This window comes from Equus przewalskii, chromosome 9, assembly GCF_037783145.1.
Source record: "Equus przewalskii isolate Varuska chromosome 9, EquPr2, whole genome shotgun sequence".
Classification (NCBI taxonomy): domain Eukaryota; kingdom Metazoa; phylum Chordata; class Mammalia; order Perissodactyla; family Equidae; genus Equus; species Equus przewalskii.
This window is the reverse complement of record NC_091839.1, coordinates 81,652,956-81,671,350: the sequence shown is the minus strand read 5'-3', so window position 1 is coordinate 81,671,350 and position 18,395 is coordinate 81,652,956. Positions and strand designations below refer to the sequence as shown.

General features: G+C 43.3%; 1 protein-coding gene across 5 annotated transcripts in view; it reads left to right on the top strand.

Moving 5' to 3' along the window:
- MAP3K5 (mitogen-activated protein kinase kinase kinase 5) overlaps positions 1-17,604 on the top strand; it is a 180,756-nt gene extending 163,152 nt beyond the window's left edge. For all 5 annotated transcript variants that reach the window (XM_070559384.1, XM_070559385.1, XM_070559388.1 and 2 more), the window contains 5 exons: positions 5,684-5,927; positions 12,918-13,030; positions 14,051-14,163; positions 15,979-16,055; positions 16,847-17,604. In XM_070559384.1, the coding sequence (XP_070415485.1) occupies positions 5,684-5,927; positions 12,918-13,030; positions 14,051-14,163; positions 15,979-16,055; positions 16,847-16,907 (608 nt within the window). In that variant the 3' untranslated portion in view covers positions 16,908-17,604. The remainder of the gene's footprint in view (positions 1-5,683; positions 5,928-12,917; positions 13,031-14,050; positions 14,164-15,978; positions 16,056-16,846) is intronic.
- Positions 17,605-18,395: the final 791 nt, after the last annotated feature.

The window sequence follows — 18,395 nt, the reverse complement described above, 5'->3', positions numbered from 1 at the left end:
TTGGTTGCTTTGAGGCCACTTAGGAGGCTCAGGTGGCAACTGAAATTACTGTTTGAAAGCATTAAAAAAAGAGGGGGGAAATTTTAGAGGAGAATTACATGGAGGAAATATTTTTATGCTGCTCTCCGGACAGGGGAAGACAATGTGTACCACACGACGATACATAAAACAGGAACTGATTTCATGCACTTGACAGTTCCATCAAATTTCCAAATGTCCCTAAAGATTTTGTTATACAGTTAAGATTTTAAGAAACTACATTAAAAATGTCTGCCTTCATATTCCCCTGATAAAAATTCCTTTTGGATGACAAAATACTACAATTAATCTACCAAATTTTGAAAGATGTGCTAAAGAGAACGCACATTCAAAAGTCTACCGTCAATAGTACACACATTTCCTCCATCTGTTTGCTGAGAGGACCCAGATCCTGGTTTCTAAGCCCCATTCTCCAGGACAGGGAATCCACGCTCCCTGGAGAAATGCGGGATTCCAGGCCTGGGGCAGGGGAAGGACAAGCTGAGCCTGGAACATCTTGTGGTGCCGAAAAGTAACAAAGTGCCCTGAAAAGATGGAGCATTATTGAAAGGACAGTGCACATAGCTTGAAGGAGTTCCCAAAAGGCTAAGCAGAACAATTTGACCAATAAAATAAAATAATGATCGTAGTGGATTATGGCCCATAGAATAAACTAAATATCTATGAGTCCATACTGATAGAAGTAATTGAGTAAATAAATATGTGGAAGAGAAGGCCGGGCTTGTTGTCGTAGTAGGATTCCACTGAGTAAATGTAGAGGCAACGAGGGAAATGGGAAATAGGAAATCACTGTTAGGCACACATCACAGGGAGGGCTGTTGCAGCCAAGAACTGTCAATGGCTGCTAGAATCCTGTGATGGGAAGCTGGATCTTTGAATGATCTCAGAGTATCTCCCCACACCGATATTTACTAGTTACAAAGGGAAAACAGTGCCTTTGTAGTGGAGGAGCCTGGCAGACACCCCTGTACCAGACACCCCTTTTACCGAACGATCAAGGTAAGCATCAGCAGTAACAAGACACGTCAGCAGTGTGTGCCTCCTGAGATGGTGGCTCAGAAGGGCGCAACGTCGCCCGTGTGGTATTCCTGCCAAAAATGCACAGCCTCGACCTAATCACGACGAGACTGAGTGAACCAAGAATGAGGGACAAGTACAAAATAACTGACCGTCCTTCTCAAAAGCATGGAGGTCATGGGAGGTAAGGAAGTAGTAGGGTGCTGTCCCGGGCTGTGGAGACTGAGGGAACGTGACAGTGCAGGCAGGTGGGACCCCCAATCAGAGAAAGGACATGATGGGGAAACTGGTGAAAGCCAGTAAGGCCCAGAGATGCGTCAGCCGGGTTGTATCAATGTTAGCTTCCTGGTTTGGGTAACAGTGCCAAAGTGGTGTAAGGTGCTGAGTTCAGGGCAAGCTGCAGGAGGCTATACGGGGACTCTCTGTACTGTTTTTGCAACTTTTCTGTTATTCTAAAATTCTTTCAAAATAAAGTGTTCAATCGTCTTTCTTCCAAAAAGAGCGCACAGAGCAGAGAGTACAGTACAAGCCCCGTGAGAGGCTTTTTCCTCAGGCCATTTTCCCGCGTGTCATCAAGAATCAGCTTTAGATTGTTGGCAGCGTGGAGCGTTTGTTGGTACTCCTCAAGGACAGTCTGGCTGTGGGAACCAGATGGAGAAATGCTGAGCGTAGGACCATGGAGGCAGCACAAGGTGGAGAAAGTTGGTACCGTGGGCCAACTTCTCGTGTGACAAAAGTGTGTTGAACTGCTGACGCACTTGAGATTCCTACCAGTCGTTAAGCTGAATCAGTCGTGTGCCCCGTGTCCACGTTCGTGTAAAATGACCGGAATTCTACACCATACAAGGAGCTCGCTGCGGGAACGGCACGCTGCACTGACGAGCATTGGGATCTACTCTGGCTCAGACACACCCTGTGTTGAGAAAGCTTGGTCTAGTTATTTTCCTGGGTGGGGTGGGAGTATAGTGCTTTTGTTTCACCCATCTTGCTGTTGTGGAAAAATGCAGCAGCTCTAGTTTCCCACGCGTGGGTTCCAACACCGTCCGCTCATTCCAGGCCCCGAGTCCCTGCCTTTGTCCTGACAGTCACTCTGCTCTCCATTCTTCTCAGAGGACCCTGGGCCGCCCTCCGAGCTTTCTTCTCTCAAATGCCTCTCCCCCTTTCTCCACTGAGCCAGAGCCTTCCCTCCTCCGGAAACTGCCTGGGCCCCTCTGCCTCCACGAGTCCATCAGTGAGGAAACCTCCACTGGACTTGGTCATTGCGGATGAGCTTCCTTTACCCCCAGCACTGCTGACGTCCACGTGGCTTCCATATGACGCCAGGTCTGCCACTGAGGTCGTCTGAGGTCTTTTTCGCTGCATTAACTACACTTAGAACTTCGCGTTATCTTTGTGCGTGCCCTTAAGGCTCTTCTGTACACCCACCCCGTGCTCCTTCGGAGTGTCACCTCGTTGAGGACAAGGACCAGATGCTCTGTCTCATTTGCGTGTTTTGTAATGTGTGATTGGATGATGCGTGCTCAGGGAGCCACCTTGAAAGACCAAAAATAACAAAGTATTGCCTTCACATACAATTTCTTCTTTCTTCAAATTATTTGAGAGGATTTTTCAGTCATTTATGCATACATAAAATAATAATTTATGGTAATTTAAAGGGTACAGAGTCAGGGGAATATAAGGGGATATTTATTTATTTATTTTTAAGAGTTACTTGGTTGAGACTGTTGGAGCCTGGGCTCCCTGCATCTCACTTTTTTTTTTTGCTTTTTGGTGAGGAAGATTGGCCCTGAGCTAACATCTGTTGCCAATCTTCCTCTTTTTGTTTTTCTTTTTTCTCCCCAAAGCCCCAGCACATAGTTGTATACCCTAGTTGCATGTCACTCTAGTTCTTCTGTGTGGGACACCACCACAGCATGGCCTGATCACCAGTGTGTAGGTCCGTGCAAGCATCTGAACCCAAGAACCCTGGGCCACTGAAGTGGAGCTCACGAACTTAACCTAACCACTGAGCCACGGGGCCAGCTCTGGATATTTAAATATAATAATAAATATCAGAAATTTTCCCTCCCCAAAAGTGAGATGATATTCAATAGGACAACAAAACTTTTAAATTGTTTTTAAAATCTCAGTTTAGAGACCATAAAAGAAGTTTAAGATTAATTTTAGAAAATTTTAAAAGGCCTAATCTTGTTCTAATTTAATCTAGAATTGCACTTTCTTAAATTATTTTTAAAGTAAAACAATTTTTCGCTATTTTGTTCCCTTCTAAGTACACATCATCCCAGTAGGATAACCCTTCCATTCTGCCAGCATTTTTCGAGAGCCTCATATGTCTTGGCCCCTATCCTGGGTGCTGGGTTTACAAAACTGAAACCTGGATTTGAGTCACTCCTACTATATAGATGAATTAGGAACTGGAGTTTTGAGAGAGAAAAGAGAGCATGCAGGAAGTAGAGGAGAGGAGGAGTTTGGGGAACCTTCAGAGATAAAAGGTGAGGATATGGAGAAATTGGAAGCTTTGTACACTGTTGGTGGGATTGTAAAATGGTGCAGCTGCTATGGAAAACAGTATAGCGGCTTCTCAAAAAATTAAAAATAGAATTACCATATGATCCAGCAATTCCTTTTCTGGGTATATATCCAAAAAATTGAAAGCAAGATCTGAAAGAGAGATTTTCACACCCAAGTTCATAGCAGCATTATGTACAGTAGCCAAGAGGGAGAAGTAACGTTAAGCGTCCATTGAGGAAGAATGGATAAATGAAGTGTGGCCTGTTCATACAGTGGGATATGATTCAGCCTTAAGAGGGAAGGAAATTCCGACACCTGCCACGACGTGGATGAACCTTAAGCACATTGTGCTGAGTGAAATAAGCTAGTCACAAAAAGACAAGTGCTGTGTGATCCCACTTGTATGAGGTTTGTACAGCGGTCGATTTCATAGAGACAGACGGTAGGACAGTGTTTGCCACGGATGAAGTGGGGGGAGGGGGAGTTGTTTAATGGGTACAGAGTTTCAGTTTTACGAGATGAAAACGTTCTGGAGATTGGTTGAACAACCATGTGAATATACTTGACTAAACTGTATGCTTGGAAATAGTTAAAACGGTAAATTTTATGTGATGCGTTTTTTTTTAACCACAATAAAAAATTTAAAAATAAACAAAATTAAAGGAAGTCAGGGCTACATAAAGTAGCCTGGCTCTGAAGAAGGGCACTCTGCTTTGCGTTATGAGCAAAAGATGAGTTCTTTTTTAGGTTGTTGAATTTTGAGTGCTTCCCCAGCAGGCTATCTGGCAGGTATTGACTGCAGCAGGATCAGGGATAGAAATACAGTATCACCCACACATTACATGTGCTTAACCTTCCTAGATCTTAGCGAGCTCATCCGTGGAGAGTAAGTAGAAACGTGAAAACTCAAAGAGTAGAATGCCAGGTTCCAGGTTTTAAGGGGCAGGTAGTGGACACAAAGGCTCTGAAGAAAAGAAGCAGCAGCCAGAGGCTTAGAGGAGGGCGCTGGACACACGCCCGGTAGGGGAGGGGAGAAGTTACCTGGGGGACCTGGCAACGAGTAGGCCTTGGGGTCTTGCCACAGTGGCCATGTTGGGGTGGTGGGCTGGGTCCTCTGTCACTCCCACTGGAGCCCTCTCCCCAACACAGGGGCTCTTAACCTGTGGTTCCTGGCTCTCGGGACAGGCTTTAGGGAGGCTGGGAGCCCTTAGGAAATCTAGGCAGAATGTTGTACGAATGTGCTCTTCTTCTGGGAGAATCTCCGTGGCTCCATCTCAGTGGGTTCTGTGCTCCACTAAAAGTCCCAGGTGCCATAGCATATGGAGTCAAGATCCAGTATTTCTGCTACCTGATTTCACTTAAACTAGGAAGGCAATTCCTTTTTGTGGGCCATTTTGAGAACCTCATCACAATTTATAATTTATCATTTTTCTTATGGGGAGATATCATCCAGGTTCTGAAGTGGCGTGGTGTTGAAGTCACGTCATCCAGTGTGTTCAGGTTGGAGACCTGTAGCTATTGCACTTTAAATGGTAATGGTTGGTCAGCAGGTGAGGGTGGGACACACACTAAAGATCGACCCAAGGGTCAAAAACGGAGTCTTCCTAGAGTGAATGTAAGCGTGTGTGGCATTCTCAGTGCCCGGCCCATCCCCTTATGTTATGACCTTTACAGTCAGAAAGCGTTCTGTGTATGTCCTTTGTTTATATAATGTCTCTCTATCTCAGTTTCCTCATTTCTAAGTGAGTTAATAGTTGCCAGATATTATATAATCTAAAAAATGGATTTTACTTGTATGAACAAATTTTTATATTCTTACCCAGTTTTTACATAATTGCCTTTCTGATTTTAGTATGTTTCCCACGTACCTTATGTGCAGCGTGAACATTTTTCTTCTGTTTGAGTTAGATCATCCTGAGTTTATATATTCTGTGAATTTTGCAAATTCACGGGAAGAACAAACCTGAGTTAATGCGCGGAAATCCATCCCCACTTTTGGAGAAGCGGTTTGGGACACAGATCTTAGCGATAGCAGGGGGATGGCATTCACGTCTGAAGAAATTAAGGCCCTCAGTGTGGCGTTTGTTAACGCGTCTGTTGCTGTGATGCCTTACAGAGCTGAGGCCGCATTTTAGCCTCGCATCTGAGAGTGATACCGCCGATCAAGACGACTTGGAGGCGGAGGATGACCATGAGGAGCAGCCCTCGAGTCAGACTGTCCAAAGACCTCACGTGGTCCTCGATGACGCCGTGGCCACCTCGGGGGTGAGCACGCTCAGCTCCACCGTCTCGCACGACTCGCAGAGCGCCCACCGATCGCTGACCGTCCAGCTTGGGAGGATGAAGATAGAAACGAACAGGTAAGTCCTGTTCCCATGCGGGCAGGTTTCTTTTTTCTTACTTTTATAAACATGTGTTTTTGGTCCACAGAAAATACACAACACGGTTCCTTTTTCCCATTCGCGCAAACTTGACTTAATGCCTTTCTTTAAGACAAGAGAGACTTATTTCAGTCTCTGGTCGGATCCGTGTTCTGCTTCTGCCAGTTCCAGCCTTTGTCGGCACCGTTTCTTGGATCTCTGCTTTCTCTCCCCGCGCCCTGCGATTTGCCGAGTAACTTGGTTGCAACCTCGCAGTCTGTCTTGGGCAAGCACTCTGAGCAGCTCGTGTCTCCAGGCAGGTACCTGACAGACACACAGACTGCAGCCCCTGTTCCTCAAGGCCCGTGACTTAGGATGTCACGTTCTCTCAGGCGAGAAAGATCTCTGTTCTTAAGGAGATAAAACTAATGGTGCTAAAGCTTTGCATTTCAGAACCGTGGAAGGACGATCAGTTGGAGACATTTATGATTGTTTTATTTTTAATGTGCTGTGTCATGTCTGGAATTTAATTTTTCTTTGAGAATTAGGTAACATAGAACCCACATGATCAGGTTATGAAGGGAACAGTAAATATTTCCTGTTCTGCACAGATGTTGGCACAGGCCAAGGTCCGCGTCTTTATGGTTTACAGCTTCCCGAGCTGGCTACGGCTGACAGGTGGGCAGCTGACTTTATGGCTCTGGGTTTACAGTGAAAACTTTTTTTTTGAAGTGAATCAATAAAGCTTGTTCAAATGTTTAGAAACCTTGGTTGAAAATTCTAGTTGTTCACCTGGGAGATAAAGCAGATTTTATTTCTGGTCCTAAGTTTAGTTTTTAAAGTTAAGCTTGAATGCCATGCTTCTTCCGAGTAGCCCAAAGCTCCTCCTGTATTCAGAAACGTGAATTTTGGTTGCATGATTAAGTCAGTCCATCGTATCTTCTGTGATTTACACGGAGAAATCTTTCTGGACAAAGGGGCAGTGACTTTCTGACTTCCATATCCCCATGTTGTTCTCTGAAACCCCACTCTTCACTTGCCATTGCTTCGACTTAGGGGAAGAGAATTTGAATCTTTTGCCTCCCAAAACTTCAGTCTAAATCTTGGGCCTCGTTTCCTCCTCGTCTCGAGTAACATCCAGTCACGACGCTCCCTCCTCTAGCGCCGGTGTTCGCTTTCCTGCACTTGGTGTCGCCCAGGCTGGAAGGGAGTTGTGTTTTTCACCCCCTCGGATCTCTGGAGGAGGGACGTGCCCTCATTACTGTTTAGGTCCGGCCCCCCTCCCCCCAGGACATCCAGTCAGAATTACAGACGGTAAAGCTACTCTGTTTACCAACGGGCTGGGCTGTTTGTTCCTCTGGCCCGAAAGCCTTCTGTCTGCGCACCCAGGCCGTGCCCACAGATCCTGCCTCCCCAGATGCAGCCCTGCCCTTCCCTCCGAGCCCGGTGGAGTTACCTGGCTCACACCCCACCCCCGCCTGCTGCCCGCCGTGCATCGGCCTCCCCAGGGCTGCTCTCCGGTGCTTTTCCTCCCTGTCTCTCTTCTGAGGGTACCGGCTGCTGAGGGTCTGCTTCCCATGCCTGCCCATCTCTGTTGAAAAGACAGGATTTGCCACGTTCCCTCCTACATCAGAACGTAGTTGCATTTTCCACGATAGCCCACACATTTGTCTTTACATATTTACACTTGAATCTGTGATATCTCCAGGATTATCAGCCCCTTTTTCTTTTTTGAGTGATTTCACCCACAGCTCCTCCGTCTCCCCCAGAAAACTGAGATGAAGCTCAACATGGAGGAAAAGCCGCGGCTTTAGTCCGAGTGCTGACCACGGAGAGAAGGACCTGGTCTCGGCTGCGTGGTCCTTGTCATCTTCAGCTGCATGTTACTTGATATACAGAAGTACACATATTGCAGAATAAACTCAGAGGAAATGCTAGTGTGTTTTTAGGAAAGGTGCAGCCCTCGTGTTAGAAATGCTAATCTTCTTTTTAGGAGAATCCCCCTGTGGAGGTGAATGAGGTTTATCCAGCTCTCGATTGTTAGATCATCAATCATACTAATGGCAGAAAGTCATAAATTGGCGGTAGAGTGTATGTTTTACTTATATTTAAGGATATGCTTACATAAAACGTGCCAAAAATGATTCCCTTCACACGAGGAGTTGGGACAACAATGCAGAGACAGTTGAAATCCAACGCAGGAAGGGCTGTCGGGTATCTGCTCTCCCAGTCCTGCAGTTCTGGAATGACCCACCGACCCACTCCCCACCCCTACCCATCCGAGACAAAAAACTGACCTCAGGGCCGATGGATCCTTGTCAAACTTTTCTGGAACAGAGAGGCAGGCAATTGCCTTGGTTTTGAAGGATTTCCTCACTAACTGGAGACAAAGTAAAAATAAACCTGATGGACTAGATATGTCCTTAAAATAATTTTGAGAGCTGGATTTGGGACAAATGAGGTGGCCTGCCAATACTTTGTTTCCAGTGTTAAACTCTGGCTTTTAAAGATGAAAAGGAAACATAGTCTATATAAACTTAGGTTAAAGTCTAGAAAATTTCACTGTGTTCTTTGAGAAAACAATAAGACTATGGCATCACTATTTATACGTGTAAATTAGCAATGAAGACAAAAATATATTCCAGATCAAAAAATTGCCAACCTACAGGGCCAGCCCAATGGCTCTTAAGTCCGGCTCGATCTGCTTCAGTGGCCAGAGTTCCCAGGTTTGGATCCTGGGGGTGACCTACACCACTGTCAAGCCCTGCTGTGGTGCCTTCCCACATATAAAGTAGAAGAAGATTGGCACAGATGTTAGCTCAGGGACAGTCTTCCTCACCGAAAAAAAATAAAATAAAAATTGCCAACTTACACATTCGTACTGAGCTGTCACCCATTTCTTTGAACACCATTCGTGCCGGAGTGGATGAGTCTCCTTCTAACCCTCTGCTTCCCGCTTGCTCTCATTTCGTCCACTTGACTCACCTAATTGTGTGCTGCTGCCTCCGAAGTTGTCTTTAACAAGTGTCTTCCTCAAACCACCTTCTCTGGCCGTCTCCTTGTTCCGCCTCTGCTGCCTGCTCTGCTCAGATGCTTGCTCCTACCTAAGGGCCACATGTCTCTGTGTCCTGGGGGAAGTGCTGGAGCCTGGGGGTCGGGGAAGGAACCCCACTGAGCCCTGGGCAGCTCTCTCCCAGGGCCGAGGCTGCAGTGGGGAGCAGAGCAGCCCTTTGAAAGGCAGGCCCCGTGCCCCTTGCCTAGGCTCTCATTTAATGTCACCGTTATCCTTTCCAGAGGTTCCGCTCTCCCTTTTTACAAACGAGAAAGCCGGAGCCCAGAGGCGTTAGCCGTCTGTCAGAGTTAGCACAGGAAGTGCTGGCTGAACCAGGATGAGCCGAGGGCCCCTTGCAGTTGTGCCTCAGAACGTGTCAACTGAAGCAGAGACAAACTCTTGGAAGGGAAGCTGGTCCTGAGTTAAATCTACCAATACTCAGGAAACGGAACAAATACCACTCGCTAAGAGCTTAGGGTATGCAAGCATTCATCTCCATGATCTTAGGAATAATTGTGTATCTTACGTTATTAGAATTCTGAATCCACGTTCTTCACAGACAGTTTTCTAAAAATCCAGTGCATCTCTCTCATAACGTGGAGTGTTCCCTCAGAGAACAGTGTTGGAAATGGTGAGCGGGTTGCAGTGGGCTCTCAGTTGCCCAGACAACCTCAGGCGTGAGAACTGCGTGTGATCATAGCTCAGCTGCTCCTTGTGTCCTTGGAGAAGGCTTCAGATGCCACCGAGGAACTGAACGTGCCAGGAGCACAGCCGTCCGTCCCCCACTCCACTGCCCCCTAGAAGGGGGAATAGTGGTCACAACCCCAGCAACCACTTGTTAGGTGCCAGGGACCGTAGGCGACCTCACCTCTGGTTACTTCTCAAATTTTCATAGTTTAAAAAAAGTGACTACCTTTCTGCTTTGCATGGGTTATTATATTACCCATATGACCAACTTTTTTTTTTTTCCAAGTCATTTTATTGGAATTATAATGGTTTATAACATTGTGTGTTTTGGGGTGTACATTATTGTTTATCAATTCCTGAATACACTTCATTGTGCTCCCCCCAGTAGTCTAATTTTTATCCATCACCATACATACATGCCCCTTTATCCCTTTTGCTCACCCCAACCCACTTCCCCTCTGGTAACCACTAACCTGTCCTCTTTCTCCGTGTATTTGTTTATCTTCCACATATGAGTGAAATCATGCAGTATTTGTCTTTCTCTGCCTGACTTATTTCACTTAACATCATACTCCCAAGGTCTATTCGTGTTGTTGCAAATGGCACGATTTTGTCCTTTTTTATGGCTGAGTAGTATTCCTCTGTGTAAACATATACCACGTCTTCTTTACCCAGTCATCTGTTCTTGGGCACTTGGGTTGCTTCCACGTCGTAGCTATTGTGAATGATGCTGCAGTGAACATAGGGGTGCATAAATATCTTTGGATCATTGATTTCAAGTTCTTTGGATAAATACCCAGTAGTGGGATGGCTGGATCTTATGGTATTTCTATTTTTAATTTTTTGAGAAATCTCCATACTGTTTTCCATAGTAGCTGGACCAGTTTGCATTCCTACTAGCAGTGGATGAGGGTTCCCTTTTCTCCACACCCTCTCCAGCCTTTGTTGTTTTTTGTCTTGGTGATTATAGCCATTCTGATAGGTATTAGATGATATCTCATTGTAGTTTTGATTTGCATTTCCCTAATAATTAGTGATGTTGAACATCTTTTCAGGTATCTGTTGGCCATCTGTATATCTTCTTTGGAAAAAATGTCTGCTCATATCCTCTGTCCATTTTTTGATTGGGTTGTTTGGGGTTTTTTTGTTGAGTTGTATGAGTTCTTTATATATTTTGGAGATGAACCCGTTGTCTGATAAATGATTTGCAAATATTTTCTTCCAGTTGGTGGGTTGTCTTTCTGTTTTGTTCATGGTTTCCTTTGCTTTGCAGATGCTTTTTAGTCTTGACTAACTTTTTTTTTTTTTTTTTTCAAGTTAATAGACAAGATTTATTTGAGCATGTCTCTCTGCATCCCTTGTCTCTTTGACCGCTTGGCTTCCCACGGGATGGTGAACCCCCAAAGGTGGAGATCGTCTTTTATCTGTGTATCCCCAGTGCCTGGTATAGGACCTGACAGCTGGTAGACATTCAAAAAAATACTTGTAGAATAGATAAATGAATGGACAATATACATTGAGGTGATCATGAATGTTGTTTCTAAAGCCTATTGTAATGAGTGTCTGGGGAGTTGTACTTTTTTTTTTTTTTTTTTTTATTAATGTTATGATAGATTACAACCTTGTGAGATTTCAGTTGTACATTTTTGTTAGTCATGTTGTGGGTACACCACTTCCCCCTCTGTGCCCTCCCCCCACCCCCCCTTTTCCCTGGTAACCACCGATCAGATCTCCATATCAATATACTAAATTCCACCTATGAGTGGAGTCATATAGAGTTCGTCTTTGTCTGACTGGCTTATTTCGCTTAACATAATACCCTCGAGGTCCATCCACGTTGTTGTGAATGGGCCAATTTTGTCTGTTTTTATGGCTGAGTAGTATTCCATTGTGTATATATACCACATCTTCTTTATCCAATCATCAGTTTCTGGGCATGTAGGCTGGTTCCACGTCTTGGCTATTGTAAATAATGCTGCGATGAACATAGGGGTGCAACGGACTCTTGAGATTTCTGATATCAGGTTCTTAGGATAGATACCCAGTAATGGGATGGCTGGGTCATAGGGTATTTCTATTTTTAACTTTTTGAGAAATCTCCATACTGTTTTCCATAGTGGTTGTACCAGTTTGCATTCCCACCAACAGTGTATGAGGGTTCCTTTTTCTCCACAACCTCTCCAACATTTGTCACTCTTGGTTTTGGATGTTTTTGCCAATCTAACGGGTGTAAGGTGATATCTTAGTGTAGTTTTGATTTGCATTTCCCTGATGATTAGCGATGATGAACATCTTTTCATGTGTCTATTGGCCATATTCATATCTTCTTTTGAGAAATGTCTGTTCATGTCCTCTGCCCATTTTTTGATCGGGTTGTTTGTTTTTTTGCTGTTAAGCCGTGTGAGTTCTTTGTATATTATGGAGATTAACCCTTTGTCGGATAAGTGGCTTGTGAATATTTTTTCCCAATTAGTGAGCTGTTTTTTTGTTTCAATCCTGTTTTCCCTTGCCTTGAAGAAGCTCTTTAGTCTGATGAAGTCCCATTTGTTTATTCTTTCTATTGTTTCCCTCAACTGAGGAGTTACAGTGTCCGAAAAGATTCTTTTGAAACTGATGTCAAAGAGTGTACTGCCTATATTCTCTTCCAAAAGACTTATTGTCTCAGGCCTAATCTTTAGGTCTTTGATCCATTTTGAGTTTATTTTGGTGTGTGGTGAAAAAGACTGGTCAATTTTCAATCTTTTGCATGTGGCTGTCCAGTTTTCCCAGCACCATTTGTTGAAGAGACTTTCTTTTCTCCATTGTAGGCCCTCTGCTCCTTTGTCGAAGATTAGCTGTCCATAGTTGACTAACTTTTTTTGATGAGGGGCCGTACACATAAAATATAGGTCTGTTAATAGCATATGTAAACTTTTCTCTCTTTTTCCCCTTTATGGTCATGAAAAGAAACAGGAGAGCAGCATCTCGGAAGACTTGGGCAGACAGTTGGGGTGGGGATTCAAATTCTTGTCTGGAAGCACAACGCCTTCCAGAGCTTTGCCGCTCCGTGTGGGGGTTTGTGACCAGCAACCTGCGCGTCACCTGGGAGCTCCTTAGAAAGGCAGACCCTCAGCCCTCTTCCCAGGACTGCTGGAGCAGAGTCTGCACTTCAGGGAAATCTCAGAGGTGTCTGTGCTCCTTTTGGCTTGAGAGCCCAGGTCTGGGAGGTCGCTGTGGCTGCTCCTGTCACCCAATGTCATTTTCTTCCGCAGGTTACTGGAAGAATTGGTTCAGAAAGAGAAAGAATTACAAGCACTCCTTCATCAAGCTATTGAAGAAAAAGACCAAGAAATTAAACACCTGAAGCTTAAGTCCCAACCAATAGGTGAACAGCAGAAAACTTTAAAGTCATACTGGTCAGCCAGGCTGCCGCAAGTGCTGAGAAAGCCAATGGCTGTTTTATCTCATGGCTTGAGCAGCATCTGTCACTAGTGCCACAGCTACACGCAGAAATTGTGTTTAAAAAACATGCAATTTTTAATTGTAGCAAACTATCAATTCTTGTAAGTGCAGTAAACGTAAGATGATTCAGAGTCCTCTTTTCCTGAGATTATACATTATTGAGGTAAATAGGGCTCTCCACTTTTTTTGGCTTTCTTTCTTTTTGAAGATTTCACAATGAGATTACTAGAATGAAATAATGCTATTTTTTACCATTTTGCATTTATATTCTGTGTATTCCAGGTTTTTTTCTCTCTTTATTATTTGACAGAGCTTAAATAGAATAAAGATGTAGTAATAAAAAGTCATAGATTGGATACATCTAAAACAGATACAATGTTGTATGTCGATTATATCTCAATTAAAAAAAGTCATAGATTAGAACTTTGAAGAAATCTTTTCTGTGAGAGATTGTAGGTGGGAGATAATCTTTAGAGAATCTTAAGTAGCCAGTTTAGAGGAAGATAAATTCTTAGTTTTTTGTTCAGATATCTGGCTCTTCCATATTATTGCAAATAGTGGAAAAATAGGCTTATAGTTATATGGTTCTCTGCTAATTATACTCATCTTTGTTGCATGCAAAATACACAGTACGATTTTGGCGCACGATTTTATTCTAAGAGACTATAAAGTTGACATGAAAGAATGAGGTGGGAGTAGTCATTACATGATTGCTTCTGACTCTCTGTTTACCCGTGTATCCAGTAGTCTTTGAGAGTTTTATTTATGTTATCATTTGTGCTGCAGCCTCCATGGCTTCTATTGCTTATTCTCTGATAGAGAAAAATCTTTTCAAGTGTCAGTAAATGTCTGTTGACTGGGAGGGTCTTTGGTGACCTCTGTTGGTGAATCAACACTCTCTTGGTGATGAATGTCCATCCCCCCACCCTCAATTCTGTTCCAGACATTCCTGGGTTGCCCGTGTGTCACCTGAATTCTCCTGGGACAAATACTGAAGATTCTGAACTTACTGAGTGGCTGAGAGAAAATGGAGCCGATGAAGACACCATAAGTCGGGTAAAGAAAACTCTCTGTGGGACAAGCTTCCTTTCCCCTCGTGTCATAGTGTGGGGTGCCTACTGTGAGCTAGTCACAGGGGAGACACTGGGAGAACCCAGCCCAGCCCTGCCCTCCTGGGGCTGACAGACCAGGGCAGGCAGATGATAATCACATAATTCCACGGATAGCAGTATAATTATGCCCTGATGAACTCTGTGAAGGAGGCCCGTACGGCGTCAGGGGATGGGGAGGGGGTCGAGGAAGGTCTTTAAGAGGTGCTGGGTGGGCGGAAGTCTGAAGGAAGACGCAGGAACAGACCAGGCCATCCATTTGTGTGTTTGGGGGTGGGGGGCAGACAAGAAGGGGAGATCACCGGGGCTGGGGTGCAGCATGTGCAAAGACCCCTAGTGAGGCTCGCCAGGGCTTTCTGGTCCAGAACCCCTGAGGATTTCTGTGTTTTGGGATTGAAAATAAGAAATGGGAAAAATCAAGACAGAACCAAAAAGAAGTTCTTCTGTTTCCAATTCTTTCTTCTGTTTGTTAACTTTTTAATTCTCTTGCAACATTACTAGACTCCACAGGGCAATGGCTATTTATTGTTACTTAATAAAATAGATCTAGTTAGTGAACTTTCATCAGAAACAAACACTTTCTATATAAACCGTATTCTGTCTATAATGACCTAATAACCCCGTTCCTTATAGACTTTTGTATTCAGCATGAATAGCATTTATTTATATTTTAAGATTATATATATGTGCACACATATACACATGAGGTTATATTTTTATTATTTTATAGAAATGGCCTCTTAATACAATATTACATTGATTTCAACTTTATATTTAAATTTTAAAAAATAAGAATAAAGATGTCTTTTGACTTGATAATTTATTAGACCACTAAATGAAATTTAGGGTCTCCTTAGAAATCTGCATAACAGATTATATAAATGGAAGCAACTCTCTTGCCCATGAGAAATAATGTATCCCAACAAGTTCTCCAAAACATTCATCCCTCTAACTCAGACTCAAATCACAATGAAAAAGTAGTAATTGATGATACACTAAATCATTGCCCTTTTTTTTTTATATTTAAAAGCTTCACTTAAATTCAGGACTCTGATTTTGTAGTAATTATTGGAAAGTACCTTTTATTAGCCATGAAAAATAAGTTCAGAAATTGTGTAAGGAATACCCTTCCAGGAACATACTTTATCCATGTGAGAGAAATAAAGGTACGTGGCCCCAAACCCTCCAAATACAAACATTATCTTAGGGGCCAGTCCTGTGGCTTAGTGGTTAAGTTTGAGTGCTCCCCTTCAGCAGCCTGGGGTTCTCGGGTTCAGATCCTGGGTGTGGACCCACCCACCATTCATCAGGCCATGCTGTGGTGGCGTCCCACATAGAGGAACTAGCACGACTTACAGATAAGGTATACAACTATGTAGTGGGGTTTTGGGGAGAAAAGGAAAAGAAAGGAAAAAAAGAGGAAGATGGGCAACAGATGTTAGCTCAGGGCCAATCTTAAAAAAATTATCTTACAAGCAGCAGATGTAATTACAAGCGAGTCTTATCTAGTTATTAGAAAACCAGTCAGAAATTCTGTGTTGCTTGTAATCTTTACTTTATGCATTTTGAAAACACATGGATGTATTTCTTTGTAATTATTTTGTTATGGGGGCACTTTCCCCTAATAATTCCAGAAGATTATGTGGATTTCCTTTTAGGTTCACTTTTTATTATTGCCAGTGTTTACATTATGGATAATCTGCTATTAATTAAAGGTTTTATAAAACATCTTAATTTTGTGCATATTTTGCTTTCTCCACAGTTTTTGGCTGAGGATTATTCACTAGTGGATGTTCTCTACTATGTTACACGTGATGATTTAAAATGCCTGAGACTAAGGTACCACTTTTCTTTGTGTTCAGTTGGCATGATGGAAAGAGCAGGGCAGAGAGCAGGAAGCCCAGGCTCTGGCCCTGGTTGGTCCCTACCTAGCTCTAACCAGCTCTGACCAGCTCTGACCAGCTCTCACCAGCTCTAACCTAGCTCTGACCAGCTCTAACCTAGCTCTGACCAGTTCTGACCAGCTCTAACCTAGCTCTGACCAGCTCTGCAATCCCGGGCGGAGCTCTCTGGTTCTCAGTTGCTCTGAGTAAACTGAGTTAGGTGGATCAGGCTATTATCAGGTGCTCTAATAACCAATATTTCTGTATTAGTAAATGCAAATCAGCTGGAAGAATTTTCCTGATAACGTGTCAGACTAAGAGCATGCAGATATCCTACAGCTGCCTTAAACAAAGGCTCTAATTTGGTTCATGATTGTGCCATACTTATTAGAAATATTAGGATGATGTGCTGATTTGCCATCCAAATGCCTGGTAGAGTCTGATACAGTTTCTTACAATAATTCGTTTTGCTATCAGGCCAAGCATACACGTAACTGTTACTCCCACCTACCTCCATCAAGACACTTTTCAAAAGAGCTGGGACCTGAGGGTTTGTGCGAGGGGAAAGAAAAGGCTTGGAGGGACGATGAGAAAATATATACAAAAAGAATACAGAAAGCCTGATAAGGCTCTGGGATCCTCATGTTCTGATCAGAGCAGCTGAAAGCTGAGAAGTCACTTTTCTGTTTCAAGGGCAGTGTTTCAGATGAAGCGTTCTCTTCACCCTGTTCTTGTGTCTTTAACCAGGGGAGGGGTGCTCTGCACGCTGTGGAAGGCCATCACGGACTTTCGAGACAAACAGACTTGACTGTCGCTCAGCAACTTTCCGTGGAGATTCTGAAGATTAATACAGACCTGATCTTCTTCAGGGAGGGAGAATCGAAGGGAGAGGAGAAAGAAGCTGCACTTTAAACCCAGTATTTGTTTACTCATGTTAAAAAAAAAATAGAATACACTGAAATTTCCTAACTGTTTCTATTTCTATAATTCATAAGGACTCTTAAAATAATCCTAAACATCCCAGTGTTTAGGATTATTTTAGTCTAAAGATTTTTATGGAAGTATTTTTAACTCAGCAGCTATTGCACTTCAGCCAAATGTTTATTTCACACGAAACGGATAGAACATTTCACGTGATTGTACATCACTGGAACAGAAGCAAAAATGTGACTGTAACTTTTGAGGCTTTGGTGTGTTTGTAATATGCCCTGATAATCTGAGTAGAAATGCGTGATTTCAATTATTGTGTAAAGTTTATGTTTTTTCTAAGTGTGCAGAATCTGAGAGCAGTGGTTTATACCTACCTGTATTAATTGTAATATTGACGATATTTTGTAACTGAAGTCTCCGGCCTGCAGCACACCCGTGTGAGTCCCTTGTGTACTGCTAAACTGTACCAGTTGCACATGCCTGAATCTCAGTAACGTTGGCTTGTTCTAAAGCTGTCCATTGTGTCATATTTACCCTAAAAAGTAAAAAGACTCTCAACACACTGTTTTGATAAATTCTAAAGAATTCCTATTTTGTTTTGACAAACTAGGTAACTACCGTGTTAAAATTCTAGTTGTTTCTTCAGCTCTCACATTAAATGGAATCTGTCTTCTATTCAAGTAATCTAAGAACAGCTGAGACCCAGGTTGTTCTTGGGGCAAGAGAGTGAGAAGAGAGGACGAAGGAAAAAGAGAGTAAAAGAAAGCCAGTGTATTTTTCTCAAGGCTCCAAGTTCTCTTGAATGTCTGTTGTGTATCTCAAATAGCATCCCAATGGAGAACACTGCATTTTCTGTCTCCTTCATCTTAGTTCTCATATTTGAGGGAAATATTTTTATTTTAAGCTGACTGTTACATTTTATAAGCCTGCCATATTAATAGGATGAAGTCTGAAGTTCCTAGATAGACGAATGAGATAAACAAGTGTCTTCAGTACAGAGGAACCAGCTTATTGTGCAGCTTATTGTGAAATAACAGAGAAGCTGTTCTTGTATCCTGACGACGTCTGTATAACGGTCTCTGATAAAACGGGCGCCATCTTTATTCCTATGTGAAAAATCAACGTACAGTATATTTTATATTGCGTTAGAGTGTACAACACTTTTTCATTTGATACTTGCAACAACATAGCTGCGTCTTTTTTTTACGTCCCAAATCCGAGGACAGGCAGTTGCTTCCTACATCCTGTGGGGAAGGCGTCAAGGAGGTGAGGTGTCAACTAACTGACGTGTATCTCGTGCCTCTGCAACACCGGGTAGCTTCTTTATTCAGCCGCGGCTCACACCGCAGTCCTAAGGGGTCAGTGC